This window comes from Onychostoma macrolepis, chromosome 12 (genome assembly GCF_012432095.1).
Source record: "Onychostoma macrolepis isolate SWU-2019 chromosome 12, ASM1243209v1, whole genome shotgun sequence".
Taxonomy (NCBI): Eukaryota; Metazoa; Chordata; class Actinopteri; order Cypriniformes; family Cyprinidae; genus Onychostoma; species Onychostoma macrolepis.
The window spans coordinates 15,621,647-15,637,320 of NC_081166.1; the positions used below are offsets into that span (position 1 = coordinate 15,621,647).

Sequence of the window (15,674 nt, forward strand, 5' to 3'; positions counted from 1 at the left end):
GCCTTTTAAGAACTGATCTCACAAGAGAGTCCAGACTCATTAGTGAAGCTACGACGTTAGTCATAATGCTCATAAGTTGAGTTTGTACAGTATGCACAGTATGCTGCTGTGTGTGTGTGTGTGTGTGTTTATCGAATTTTATTTCACATAGTGACGCTTCGGGAAACTCAAATTTTCTGGTCAATGCACACAGTCTCCTACATAATTCAGTTTTCCCGGTAACTGGCTCCATTTATGTGAATCTCACAGTGAGCGTGGTGCTGGCTCTACGCTGTGGTTTAGAGTCCGAAGGCAGACGCTAAGAGACTAGCCTTTACCTCAGCATCTACTCTAAACACACATTTTATATAAGGTCTGGAGCCGACAGGAAAGTTCACAAAAGCCTTAAAGAATGCCTGTTACTGTCCAAAGTCAGCACGCTCTCAAACCTTACACGCAAACAGACACACACATACATGCTGCCGTATAGGCTTTTGGTTTAGCAGGACAGCACAGACTGCCCCCTCATGTTCTAAAAACGTTTGTTTTAAAGCCAATAGCTGTGTTTCTGCCAGTTAGCACAACACAACAAGTCTTCCATCTCAGTGTATGTGTGTGAAATGCCTAATGTGTGATCTGTCCTTGAGCGATTTCTTTATTTAGCACATCTATTGTTGCTTTCCTGCTTCACTGACCTCAGATACCTAATGAGTTGTTGAGGATAGGTGTGTTGTTACTGTGTCACATTGGTCAACTAGTTGACTTGGCAGTGAGGTCAACTAATCTGTAGCTTTAGGTTTTTCTGTTTACAGCACTACAAAAATATTAGTACTAGCATAATAGTACATATTAATATTAGGGCTGTGTATCAACAGCAAAGTCATGATATGATACGTATCCCGATACAGAGGCCACGATACGATATGTATCACGGTACAGGACTGCACTGAATTTCACCTCAGCAGAATTTAGTAAAACAGCTGTTTATTAAACACTGCATACTATAGGGCCATTGCTAACTATTGGCAGAGCAGGCAGTTGACCTCTGCATTATGAAGGGCCTCCATAACTGTACCACAGTACAATATAGGTAATGGTATGCGTTTCGTTTTTACATTGGGCACTCCCCACCAGTATTCTGTTTGTTTGCATCTTGTTTTTAAGCCCATAAATAATAATGTACTCTTTCTAATAAATTTATATTGTAATGTACTCATATTAATATATTCAAAAATCATCTTAACATTGCTGGTAGGTTATCATTGCGCAAATTAGCGCACTCTACATTTAAAAAATAAAAATAAAAATGAGAAGAGTTCTAAACCAATGTGCTGCCTTCACTCAAACAGATCACGTTGCGCGCGCCTCACACTTTTCTACTCCATTTTAAACGGAGTTCTTGTATTCAAATTAAGCACAGTCCATTGCTGCACACGTGCCACAATATCGATACAGGGAAAGCTGTATCGATACTCGTATCGTCACATCGATGTATAGAACACAGCACTAATTAATATAATTATTGTGTGTGTGGGGGGGGGGGGATGTATATGTATATAGGGCCGTATGAAATCTGTTTTATTTTTATTTATTTTTTTTTCCAAATTCTGTTTTTTATTTCCGTTTAAATTTTTCTAGACTCTGTTTTAATGGTTAAATAAAAAAATATTGATCAAAAAGCATGTCTAAATAGTTGAAATCATGAAACTTACACAATATCAGCAATTTATTAAAAGTTTAACAAAAATGAAAATTTTAAGGCCCTGTGATATGTTTTACTATTTTTCTCAAATTCAGTTTTATATTTAACAAATTCTGTGTTTTCCATTAATTTTCTGGATTCTATTTTAATGATTTCATTCAATTTTAATAATCAAAAGCACGTCTAATTAATTGATTTTTATCAAAAAATTTATTTATTATTTAATTGTATTTATTTTTTCTGAAATACTGTTGTGTATTCACATTTTTCTGGTAAATAAATTCTGGTAAATATTTTTCCAGTGAACATTCCTTAAAAAAAAAAAATAAAAAATAAAAAAGTTGTATTAATTATTTTAGTAGTAGTAAACTTTCACTACATTAAGTAATATATTCCTGTTATCATTTCTTTAAGTTAAACGCAACTTTTATTTTGACAAGTTTGACAAGTTTCTGTTTGTATGATATAAAGAAGTAAAGAGTCAAAAGTGAGATAGTAAAAATTTCATGAAGTGACTCTCAGAACAGTTCTAGAGATTGTTTATGTTTATGTACTCGTACTGTATATTGAGGAGGCAGAGGCTGAAAACACCTCTAGCCTTACGTGTGCTTCTGTAAGTGTGTAGTAAACGGAACCTCACATCTGTGCAGGATTCATATTTAAATAGTTTTTGGGGCTTAATGTTCACAAACACTAGTCCATATCGCGTTTTGATTAAGTGTAATGATCTACTTTTAATTTATTAATCCATAATTTGGCAAATTCCTTGACATTCCGCATCAATTCCATTTATAGTAAATTTAATTTTTATGACTGGATTCCGTGATTCCATTTACGTTTTCCACGTCGAAAAAATCATAGGGACCTATGTATATATATATCCTGACCTGATGTATAGCTGAAGGCATGTGTCTTGAAGTTTCATTTTTACCACTTTACACCCCACTTAAAGGGGTCATCAGATGCCCATTTTCCACTAGTTGATATGATTCTTTAGGGTCTTAATGAAAAGTCTATAACATACTTTGGTTAAAATTTAGTGTAAAAAAACACCCTTTTTCCCCTGTCAAAATCAGCACTGTTTTCATCAAGCTGTTTTTTAGTCCATGTCGCTTTAAATGCTAATGAGCTCTACTGACCCCGCCCCTCTCTTCCATGGGGTGACGAGCAGACTGTAAACAAAACTGGCTAACTAGCACATTATTAGGAAAGGCGATTTGCAAAGATTCATAAAAAACCCTTATACTCACTTCTTCTGTAGATGAAGCTGGATCACGAATGATTCGCGCGAACAGACGCATTTAGGCAGATCGGGGATTGGTGCATTCCCTTCAAAAACTAAAGTAACGTTAATCCTCTGCATCTTCAGCGGCTCAGATGTCGGGAGTAAATGACGACTGCTATATTCATTATTACATCCAACAACAAAACACCTCAATCGCTTAATCAGAGACATTCTTGTTTTCCCCTGCACCGGAGTCGACACAATGGCAGACAGCTCTTAGCTCACTCAGGGCGGGGTCTAAGGTAAGACGGCCTTGTCAGTCAACTATCATGGGAACGACCTGTGCAGAGCTATGTCATTCTGACAGGAACCTCAGAACAGCCTGATTTGAGAAAGGGGATTTTAAAATAGGGATTTTAAAAAACCACTGGGTGGATTTTTATCATTATAGGATGGATGTGTACACACACTTCCAACACACATTTATGTTCAAACATCTTGTAAAGTGAACTTTGCATCCAATGACCCCTTTAATGCATTATCCTCTAATTAGTCTATAAATGTTATTCTAGATTAATCAGCATTAAATCAGCCTGCTCAATTATTAGTTTGCGCATTTAATTACACAGAAGCATCATAAGGAACACAGGAGCTGCCACACAAGGCCATACATCAGGACCCCAACACAACTTTGTCTTTGCTGCAGACCCATATTTACGTGTGTGTGTGTGTGTGTGTGTGTGTGTGTGTGCGTGCGTGCGTGCGCGCATATAATGGTCAAGACCCCAGGAATGTGGGGTCAGATTCCCAGCATTCTCGCACAAGAAGTGATTAAACGAGGGCCCTTCATCTAAATTACACAGAGGCCACCTGTCAGTAGATTAGCTGATCACAGAGCACAGCATTCTGGGTTAAATCAAAGAACAGGGGTAGCAATCACACGGTTCCGTTCATCTGATTTCTTCTTCCCTTACTTTCATTACTTGCTCTCCTGCTTCCTCGCCACTTTTACTAACCGCCTTACAATCACCTTTCCAAGCCTCATTTCCATAGGGGTTCAGATGGGGTTTTTTTCCAGAGTAAGTGAGAATTAGCTTTAAACCTCCTCTTATTTGCCGTTCTTTAAGAAGATGTTTAGCCCCACCCCGAACTCAAGCCATTGGTGGATCTAATGGCAATGTCATAACGTGATATAATTCAAACTCATCTTACTAATTAAAGTATATTCCACACAGAATCACTTGATTAAGGTTATATTTGATGTTTGTTGGCAGTTTGGCACTATTACAGCAAACAGTCTTTGACCATACCGTTTAGTTTGTGGTAAACTAACTGTATCAGAGCGTTCCACAGATGTCTGGGCTGATTTCAAACTTGAGATGTGTGGAGACGAATCAGGCATGATCACGTAGCTCTTTTGTGTTTATGTAAACACTGCATGCCTGTTTGAGTCAATGTGCCAAAGTGGTCAGAAGAGCCTAATGTTTTTACATGGTTTTAATCTGTTCCAGCTGACATGTTTCTGGATCTTCACCATTTACATTTAAAAGCTCTTAGATTTGCATGAACTCAATTGACAGGATTTTCCTGCTGTTTGCAGTAAAGCATGTCTATCCGCTGGAAAGGTGTAATCCACCTTAATCAGACAGACAAGTTGCCTGCAGAGCACTGAAGCCTTCACCCTGTGAGGGAACTCATGATGAGTTTGCTTTTTCAATATATAGTTCTCCAGTATATTTAAATTTCAGTTTAGTTATAGTTTTTATTTCTTGTGCGATTTCAGTTTTAGTTTTTGTAATTCAGTTTTAGTAATTGAGGAATCACCAAAACATTTGGGAAATGATTTATCTAAAATAACCAAGACCTTTTTAAGTTTAAGATTGGCAAAACATGCAAGAGAAATGATTAAATGGTTAGTTCAGCCATGAAACTCTATTCATGATCTGATTGGTTTGTTCAATTTAATGTTCCCAGCATTTAAAACTATGAGAATTGTGACGTCACAATTGTTCTCAGCTCCTGCATCAACAGCATCACATGAATGCGTTGTACTGTCATGAACCCGTGTCGTTATTTTTATTTTCTTTGCGCACAAAATGTATTCTCGTTGCTTCATAAAATTAAGGTTGAACCACTGATGTCACATGGACTATTTTATCAATGTCCTAACTACCTTTCTGGACTTTGAACTTGGTAGTTGAGTTGCTGTCTATGCAAGGTCAGAAAGCTCTCAGATTTCATCAAAAATATCTTAGTTTGTGTTCCAAAGATAAACAAAGTTCTTGCGGGAGAGTAATTAATGACAGAATTTTAATTTTGTGTGAACTATCCCTGTAAAGACTTTGTAGTTGTGTTTTTGGCCGTATTTTGTGTATTCTTTAAAAGTAGGCTGTTGTTATATTTAAGGTTCTTGAGATCAGAAAAATAATATAAATGTTAGAGGAATGTTGCCTGTGGTATATTTTCACTGCACGAACAGCAGTGGGCATTTACTCCGATTTCTGCAAGAGGCAATGCCTTTTGAAATTGAGTGTTTTTCATAGAGATTGAAAATGCAAAAAAACAACAAAAAAACATTGCAAACTTTATAAAAATAACCTCAGGAAACATTATATAAGCATCTGAAACTGCATTTCATGACCCCTTTAATACTTGGAATCTTTGCACACGTCTATTACTAGGTTCTTCACACATTCTGTTCTACAACATCTACAGCATAATCTGATTATCATCACCAACATACAAACTTCACAACACTAACCCAGCAGTTCTCATCTGAGAAATTGTGTGTGCAAAGTGCAGTGTGGCACCAATACAGACATTGACACATATTGGAGGAACAGCTTTAGACAACAGCGCCACCATCCCTCCAGCTATAGTCACGTGAGGCTTGCAGACTGCTTATCTCATCTACCCTCTCAAGCAGACATGCCAGCGCCCCCCAGACAAACACATAAAAGTGTGAATGCACATTTACATACATTTAGCGGCATCCCATCAGCTTCTTTTCTTCTCTGCTCTTTGCGAGCGTGCACGTGGCTTTTGTTCTGACATTAGCTGGGAGCTGCCAGATCACATTTAGACAGGGTCTAAAATAAGCTCTAATAAAGCTGGCAGAGAGACGAGAGACAGCAAGGGAGAAAGAGAGGGAAACTGCAAACACACAATGAGGGATTTAGAAGGAAGGAAACGCGAGGTGGAGTGACTCCAAAACTTCTCTTTGCATAAGACTTCTCTATGCAACTTGACAGATCCTAAGACTCTCAGCTTCCTGCCACTCAAATCACGCCTTGCTCCGCCACTGATTCTTAAAAAGCAAAGCTTTGATTTCAGCACTTCATTTTATGGGAATAATTCATTCAATCCCCTTACAATTGGATTTACTTGCCATGTCTTTTAAATGTCTTTACAAACACATACACAAACACAAAAGTGTCCGTCATTTTTAATTAAATTTTTTTTTAAATATACTTTTCAGCAAGGCTTCATTAAATGGATCGAAGGTGACAGTAAAGAGATTTTTAACTTACAGGAGGTTCACAACAACACTGATGATAATGAGAAATGTTTCTTGAACACCAAATCAGCATTTTAGAAGATGTGACATTGAAGACTGGAGTAATGGCTTTGCCATCAAAATAATAAATTACATTTTAAAATGTTAAATTAGAACAGTTCTTTTAACTTGTAAAACTTGAATTTTTTATAACTTAAATCCAGCCTAGATGTGCACACAAGAGGTTTCTGTTAAACAAAAATATGTTTAAAATCTTACCACAAAATTTTGAACAATGTGCCGCTGTGCATCAAATTCAGGGTGGAGTTTTGTAGTGTGATGGTTCTTTTTTTCCCCAAACTTGCCAAACTCATTTTATTTATTTATATTATTCACCTGAATTAACCCACTGTCACCGCTTGTACTGTGTTTGCCTTGTCATAGAGGATCCATGAAACCTCACTGGATATAAATACGCCACAAAGTTACGGAGTAAATAAAGGTGAAAATAACCGGAGGTGACAGAACCAGTTGGCATGTTTATGGGCGCTGGCATATCTCAGGCTCCATCTCTCCTGCTTTATCACACTGCTCACCCAATCTCACCGTCTCTTGCTCTTAACCCTGGATTACCGCCCGCGAGAGAGATCACAACACCCAATCACAGACCACGGAAGGGATTAAGAGCGAGAGAGACAATCTCTCACGAGGGATTCTTAGAAAAATTCGTAAAGAACAGTCGGGAAATTCAGTTAGAGAGACAGCGGGCAGAGGGGAAAAAGAGAGGGAGGGCTGCCAAACGACAGCAAGAGAGAGAGAGAGCACTTATGCAAGAGAGGCATCAAAGAGAATTCAGTCAGACTGTCTTTATACGGCTCGCTCTGTTGATGTGGTGAAGAGTTATAATCCTGAAGAACAGCGGAGCGTTTCGTCTTCACCATGCACATCCTCCAATCCCACTGCGTTATCAGGTGAGATGCTTCTCCTACCTGTATCGCTCTACAAGCCTAGTCATGCTGCTCTCGTAACGGTGTTAACAAGGTTCCCACGATCATGGAAAGATTGCAGATATCTGATATCAGATATAAAATTGGGATATCTAAACCTGGAAAATTTATCAAATCTTTTTTTAATGAACATTTCTAAATCAGTGCATAAAATTTATAAATGGAATGCATTTTTCCACTTTTGCTATGTTATTTCATCACCTAGAAATCTGTGCAGTCACTATAAATGCATTGTAAATCCTAATATATAAATATTTTTTATCATATTATTTTTGTTATATTGTTAATTGCTTATATTTTATATTATTATTATTATTATTATTATATTATAACATTTTTGTTATAATTGGTAGTAGTAATAGTAGTAGCAGCAATTTATTTTTAGTATTATTTGTAATATTATTAGTTTGTAGTAGTTAGTTGTACTTTATTACTGTTATTACTACTATTAATATTATTAAACATGAGCATGAATGGAAAAATCATGCAAAGCCATTACCGATGGTAATTCATTGGTAAAAAGTGTGGAAAATCCAGAACGGGTTTCTTCATGGTCTAGGGAATCTACTTCAAAACCCTCAGGTTCCTATCTGTGGACGTCTTTTTTGAGGCTTCATCTTCTGTGCTGCATCGGTCGTGATATTCTATCTCAACGTGCAGATTTCTGATACTTCTGAATCATGTATGCTGCTGCATCTGAGAATTTAATGAGAATCTGTTTTAGTATCATCAGATCGGACCGATTATGAGCCGGTTGTTCGTTGCTCTGTGCGCAAAACGATAGAAGCTCAGTCCCGGCTCGTATCACAGTATTACTGTGCAAACTGCAACCTCTCCCCTCGGATGTTACAGCGGTTGTCCTCTGTCCTTTTAATGGGAAAGTTGTGTAGCTCTTCCATTTGGATCTGGAATAATTGATGTTTCTGCAGAGAGCAAGTGCTAACTTGGCTGTTATTTATTTATTTATTTGATTTACCCTCCCATCCATTTCTGACTAGGCAGAATCCTCTGAGGTTTCTTTTTATAGTAAGTGTTGCAGCTTTATCTTATTTTATGCCTCTGTCTGCCCATCTTTCTATGGCACTGTATATGTTTATCTTCTTAAAGGGATATTTGCACATTGCTTTTGCTGTGATGGAATTGTGATTAAATTACTTGAGGTGTGTCAAAGTTGTTGCCTGTCTGAATTGTGAAATCTGCAATGCTTTCTTTGTGACGAGCAGGTTCTCATGAGGACAGCGGATGATTGACAGTTGTATTGGTAAAATCAATAGTGATTGTGATTGTGACGAAGACAACGCGGCTTTAGAGTGACATTTCCATGTGCCCGAGAGAACGAGAGAGCAAAAATGTAGAGGCTTCTGCGTCCTCACTGAACCTCAGTCAGACATATTAAATGACATTCATAAATGACGTTCCACAGCTGCAGAATCAATACAGCAAATGACAAAAACAATGTGACGAGCAAAAGAACACACAAGCCAGTATTAGACTTTGAACCTTTTATAATCTTTTCCCCATGGCTTTGAACAAAGATGGCCTTCTCTGTGTTTATGTGTGTGACATCACGATGGCTTAAGGGAGCGCATCACATGAACCTTGTTTTGTGTTCTCTTGGTAATTTCCAGAAGATTCTATCAAATAAGAAAAGGGCAAACTCGAGACACTAACAAATGAGTACCATTGGGATTCTTAGAATAGGATATGAATACATGAGCGGAGGCTGTATATCAAAGTACTACAGTATTATTGTATTACCTGATACTGTACCTCCACAGTATTTTTGTAAACATAACAAGCGCTGTTATGTAACCTGAAAGACGTCCACCTCTACAGCTTTAATGTTTAAATAAATTTTTATGTCTTTTAAAATCCAGCTCATGATCTTGCGTATACACTCTTATTGGTATCATGTGGAGTTAAAACAGCTCGCCCTTTAGAAATCGAACTCTTTTTGATGTATATTTAAAGAGGCTAGCATTAGCGTTAGTGATGGCAAAGGTGTTGAAGGGGTGTTGAAAGACTAGCACCAAATGCTAGCAGATTTGCCTGCATTATTTGGACACTTTGTTACATAACTCTGCTGTCCTTCTCCCAGCGTAGAGCTGAGCCACTCCAGCCCTTTAATCACAGCCAGACTCGATGTACCCGGAGACTGTGGTGTTCACACGTATATGTTGCTGGAGGTCGTAGAGTGGCTTTATTGTTAAGCCACGATGTCCAGCTGTATAAGTCGGATCACTGCCTGCAGTCTGATTGGTAGTTGCCGTATTTCATCACTGCTCATTTGCCCTGCTCATCTTTGTTACATCAGCAACTCTCTCTGTCTCACATGATTCCGGAAATCGCCAGCTCTCATTGATTATTAATGATGTTTGGTCATTTTAGTGCAGAAAGTCTGTGTCAATGTTCTTGCCTCTTCAGTCGGAATGGGTGTTCTTACTGCTGGATGACCTGATGTTATTGGTGGGCTGCAAAACTGGACATAGTTTTTGAGAAGTTGATCAGAAGTGGGATATATTGGGATATATATTTTTTACTTCCAGAGATTTTTCATTTCTAATCACTTAATCACTCAATGTTGTTGTTTTGTTTCGTTGTGCTTTGTTTTGGATTGGATTTAATAGTTTTTTGTTTTGTTTTGGGTATTATTCAAAGACAATAATCTGTATTATTGTAAAATTTTTAAACCTCGTTTTGTTATTATTTTTTAATGAATAGTAAGACTTCTTTTTAAAATATTCATAAGCTCTTTTACAATTTTATTATTATTATATAGATTTTTTTAAATTGTCAAATCACATTGAAAAGGATTTCCTGATGCTTTATCATGGTTAAATCCTTGTTGTTTTGAAATTGTTTGGTGTTTTATTATTATTATTGGAAATTTTTGTAATGATTTAAATTTTTAATATTAGGGAAGAGTCTTTTTAAAGAGGAACATTTAAAAAATATTTTTATTTTAATAATTATCATTATTGTGAGTTATTGGAAATCAAAACACAAAATATCAAAGGTCAAAATACTTATTTAAACCCAAAGGTAGCATTGTCTTTAAATAAAACATCCATCTTTATAGTTTTTGATGTTAAAGTGGAGTCTGTGGGTTGGTTGATTGATTAATTATAATCACCTGATGTATGTCGTCTGTTATGTAATCATTGAGAAATAAAGAATTGTCAAACTGACTAAGGCAGATAGCCGAAAAGTTTGTCTATTTTATCTCCTGTTTGATTCAAATAAAAAGATTTTAGAGTGCGGACCAACCTTGATTATGTTAGGTATGTTAAAATAAATGAGAAAGTTGCAGGAAATTATTGAAAAGAGAGAAGCGGAACGAGCTCGGTCCTTTTGCAGTCGGGACATGAACGTGTCAGGAATACGTGTACCGTGGCTCTGACGGTTGCCTGTATTTGCAATCTTCTTTTTTGTGATCCTCACTCCATCAAATCAAAATGACAGGCTTGTCATGTTGTTGAAGCACTTGGAGCTGAATGTGTGCTGGTTAAAAATATAAAGTGATACCACAGGGAATTGCAGACATCAAATCAGCACAAAGACTTCCTGTGTGCCATCTTTGTGGAATGTACTAATACCAACCTTTTTCTCTCTGTCTCTCTGCTTTTTTTTCCCCAGGTGGCTCGATGGCCCGAAAAGGAAGAGAAAGAACAGCCAGTGTTCGGTGAAGAGCATGTCTGGTAAGATGTCTCACAGAAGTCATGGATGCTCTTGCCTAGCAGTATGTTTACCACTCCTCTGTCCTCCCAGAATGCATCACTGACTGCACATTTCTGAGAAACACACGAGAGTCCTAGAAGGAGAGAAGGGTTTTCAGTTGCCCCGTGATCCTCCTCACATCAACTCCAGCATCAGTTAGCTCAATAGACTTGTTGTTATGTGATGTTCTGGTGATCCTCCTTTAGGATATTATAACTCATGTTAAAGCGATCGCTCTCCCAGACTAAAGGGCTCTGTAAGCATTGACTTCGTATTGGTGTAAGGAGCGGCTGTTCAGTTGAGGAAGTTCAGTACATTTACTCACCCCATCGCTGCTCGGTTAAGACCCATCAGGCCTCCAGTAGCTGCATTTTTATGCCTTTCCCTGCTGCTCTGTCTTGTCCACCTCATGCCCACAGCAGCCAAATAAACTAGATTAGTCCCAAAATCGTCTTTAACCTTTTAGTTTTCCAATACTGGTGCTGTCGCATTCACTTGGGAAAGAAAGCTAAAAGCAGTGTGGTGTAAGATTTGCTATTCCACGCTAACCTACACTGCTGTTTAGTGTATGTTGTATAGGGTATGTTGTTAAAAAGAATGATAGCTTAAAACAAGTCTATAAAATGCATCCTGATTAAAAAATTTAATACTTTACATAGTCTGAATTTTTGTTTAGCCTCATTTTTGCACCACCTGCTGGTAACCTTTGCAGATGTTAATGAACCATTTAAACAGTTAAACCCTCAAACCCTGCAAATCACATATGTTTAGTTTTTTATTATTGTTTTTTACAGTAGTTTATGAGCTGTTTTTCAAAAGTTTGTGGTCAGTTTTATCCAGCAAAGATGCATTCAGTTGATCAACAATGTTAGTAAAGACATGTATATGGTTACAAAATATTACTATTTCAAATAAATGCTGTTTTTTAATAAAACAAATATCAAGTATTTGAACTGAGCTGTTTTCAAGATTGCTAATAATAGTAAATTAGTAGATTAGACATTTTTGAATTAACAGAATTTTAAATTGTAGTAATATTTCATAATATTACTCTCTTTATCTACTATCTTTCTTTACTGTATTCAAATAAATTTAGCCTAAGTAAACATAAGGGACTTTAAAAAACATTTTAAAACTCCAGACTTTTGAGTATTTAGTGAAATAGTGGGCAGTGGACTATTTCCCCTTCCTGAATGCAATAGCATGTATTGCAATTAAAAATCTGTTTCTTATCTATGAAAGGGCTTCACAAATTTGCATGAAGGCAGTTAACTAGCTTAAGATGTCACAAACACTGGCGGATCTTAAATGTTGTCCAGTGACACTCTCAAACTCACTCCGGGCTCATCAGGGCTTTCACCAATCAAGGTTAACAAGACTTTAATAGGTACTCGGTTAGGCCTGAAGTATGTCATTTCTGCAGTATTGCAGCTCCAAACAGAATTAATATACAGGAAAAAACTTTCTAGAAATTACGAACAGCTTCTTTGCATATGAAGCTAGGAGCTTTTTATATTTTATATGTATTGTGTTGTTGGTTTGCTGATGTCTGTACTTGTTTGTTGCTATCAGTTATCATTTTTTTGTGTATGGTAGGGTACATCCCCAGCTATCTGGAGAAGGATGAGCCGTGTGTGGTGTGTGGAGACAAAGCTACCGGCTATCACTACCGCTGCATCACCTGCGAGGGCTGTAAGGTGGGACATCTCTGCTATCACTTGTGCACAGTGTTAACAGACATCTCAGCCCCGCACGCTAGACAATATACATACTAGACTGTCACCTCACGTGGAGTTATGGTGTGGCGCAGGTCTGATCTGTTCAACAAAACAGCCTGTTGTCATTTGTGAAACTTATAGTCCTATCATTCTCAATCCTGTCAAATCACAAGCCTAAAGAATAGCGTCAACCATCTTATCCACTCTCTGTCTCTCTGCACATGAAGGGAGTGAATTGTGAGTGACAGCTGTGCAAGTCTTTGACTGGGACTCCTGCCTAAACAGGCTGATTTGAAGAATTCTTGAGAGTTTGCAGATTCCATCACTGCAATAAAAAAGGGGCAAAAAAGGCTACATTTTCTAATCAGACTTTTCGCTTATTTGTCAGTAATATAGATATGCATCCTTATAGTTAGGGATGTCAACAGTGAGTATCAAGTACACAAACAAGTGTTGACTGACAGCACCTGCTTTCCAGCTCTCATGTTTGCACTTGCTCTGTTTATTTTTTTTATTTTATTTATAAGTTTAGTAGTGTAAGTTATTTTAGTCTATTTATAAGTTTAGTTTAGTTTTTTTTTCATTTGATAAATTTTTACATTTATTTTATTTATTCTGTCATTTAATTAATTAATTTATTTTATTTTTTATAGGAATTCCCTAGGAATGCATTCAAAAGCCTATTAGTTTTTGCTGTGGTATTGAATGACTGCTGAATGTTAGCTTTTTTAGCAACTCTGCTGAAAACAAAACAAATGTACTTGGGAACCAAAATAGTTTTTACTTTTTGTGTTTGTTTGTTTTTTTTTTTTATCGTATTGCATTTTATTTTTGTATTGAATCTCCTAAATGAGAGAAGTCACTCAAAAGCATATTCGTTTTCATTATATTGAATTTTACTGATTAAGACTAAAATATTATAAAAATGTTTATTGACTACTGAAATGTTAGCACTTTTTGAACCCTCTTTAACATTTTTTGGATGAAAAAATTTCTTAAAAATAGGTTTGTGCTTAAATTTGCTTTTAAAAAGAATTAGATATTTTTACAGCAAAACAAGTCAAAAAAGCTTTTGTTGTCCACTTGCTTATGTGGGACAGGAAGCACAGTTTGTGACAGATTACACCTGTCTGACTCCCTGCCTCTGAATACACTCTTTAAGTGAAAGTGAAGTGACGTGTGGCCAAGTATTATGACCCATCCTCGGAATTTGTGCTCTGCATTTAACCCATCCAAGTGCACACAGTAGTGAACACACACACACCGTGAACACACACCCAGAGCAGTTTTATCCTCCTCACTGTCTCTGTCTCTCAGGGATTCTTCAGGCGCACCATCCAGAAGAATCTCCACCCCTCTTACTCCTGTAAATACGATGGCTGCTGCATCATCGACAAGATCACCCGCAACCAGTGCCAGCTGTGCCGCTTCAAGAAGTGCATCGCCGTGGGCATGGCCATGGATCGTGAGTGACCTCCCACACGCTCAAGCAAATAACATACAAAATCACCGACCATGCAAAACTGCACACAGACAAATGAAAACACGAGGGGATCTCAAATCAGTCTGTTCACTGATCATCAGCAGTTGTCTTATATCTCTAAATTAATATAATTTGTAATGAAAAATTATTAAATTAGAAAATAACTCAAAACAGAAGCGTCTACATCAGATGCTTGGACCTGACCGTACTGGATCACGAACGCAGCCCTGCTCCTTATATATACAGGTGCTGGTCATATAATTAGAATATCATCAAAAAGTTGATTTATTTTACTAATTCCATTCATAAAGTGAAACTTGTATATTATATTCATTCATTACACACAGACTGATATATTTCAAATGTTTATTTCTTTTAATTTTGATGATTATAACTGACAACTAAGGAAAATCCCAAATTCAGTATCTCAGAAAATTAGAATATTACTTAAGACCAATACAAAGAAAGGATTTTTAGAAATCTTGGCCAACTGAAAAGTATGAACATGAAAAGTATGAGCATGTACAGCACTCAATACTTAGTTGGGGCTCCTTTTGCCTGAATTACTGCAGCAATGCTGCGTGGCATGGAGTCGATCAGTCTGTGGCACTGCTCAGGTGTTATGAGAGCCCAGGTTGCTCTGATAGTGGCCTTCAGCTCTTCTGCATTGTTGGGTCTGGCATATCGCATCTTCCTCTTCACAATACCCCATAGATTTTCTATGGGGTTAAGGTCAGGCGAGTTTGCTGGCCAATTAAGAACAGGGATACCATGGTCCTTAAACCAGATACTGGTTGCTTTGGCACTGTGTGCAGGTGCCAAGTCCTGTTGGAAAATTAAATCTGCATCTCCATAAAGTTGGTCAGCAGCAGGAAGCAAGAAGTGCTCTAAAATGTCCTGGTATACGGCTGCGTTGACCTTGGACCTCAGAAAACACCGTGGACCAACACCAGCAGATGACATGGCACCCCAAACCATCACTGACTGTGGAAACTGTACACTGGACCTCAAGCAACGTGGATTGTGTGCCTCTCCTCTCTTCCTCCAGACTCTGGGACCATGATTTCCAAAGGAAATGCTAAATTTACTTTCATCAGAGAACATAACTTTGGACCACTCAGCAGCAGTCCAGTCCTTTTTGTCTTTAGCCCAGGCGAGACGCTTCTGACGCTGTCTGTTGTTCAAGAGTGGCTTGACACAAGGAATGCGACAGCTGAAACCCGTGTCTTGCATACGTCTGTGCGTAGTGGTTCTTGAAGCACTGACTCCAGCTGCAGTCCACTCTTTGTGAATCTCCCCCACATTTTTGAATGGCTTTTGTTTCACAATCCTCTCCAGGGTGCGGTT

The 15,674-nt window shown here is 37.6% G+C and overlaps 1 protein-coding gene across 6 annotated transcripts in view; it reads left to right on the top strand.

Moving 5' to 3' along the window:
- Positions 1–15,674, top strand: part of thrab (thyroid hormone receptor alpha b) — a 197,951-nt gene that overhangs the window by 165,279 nt on the left and 16,998 nt on the right. For 5 of the 6 annotated variants that reach the window (XM_058794363.1, XM_058794360.1, XM_058794359.1 and 2 more), the window contains 3 exons: positions 11,046–11,107; positions 12,723–12,823; positions 14,162–14,309. In XM_058794363.1, the coding sequence (XP_058650346.1) occupies positions 11,046–11,107; positions 12,723–12,823; positions 14,162–14,309 (311 nt within the window). The remainder of the gene's footprint in view (positions 1–11,045; positions 11,108–12,722; positions 12,824–14,161; positions 14,310–15,674) is intronic. The other variant, XM_058794364.1, reaches the window with a different exon arrangement.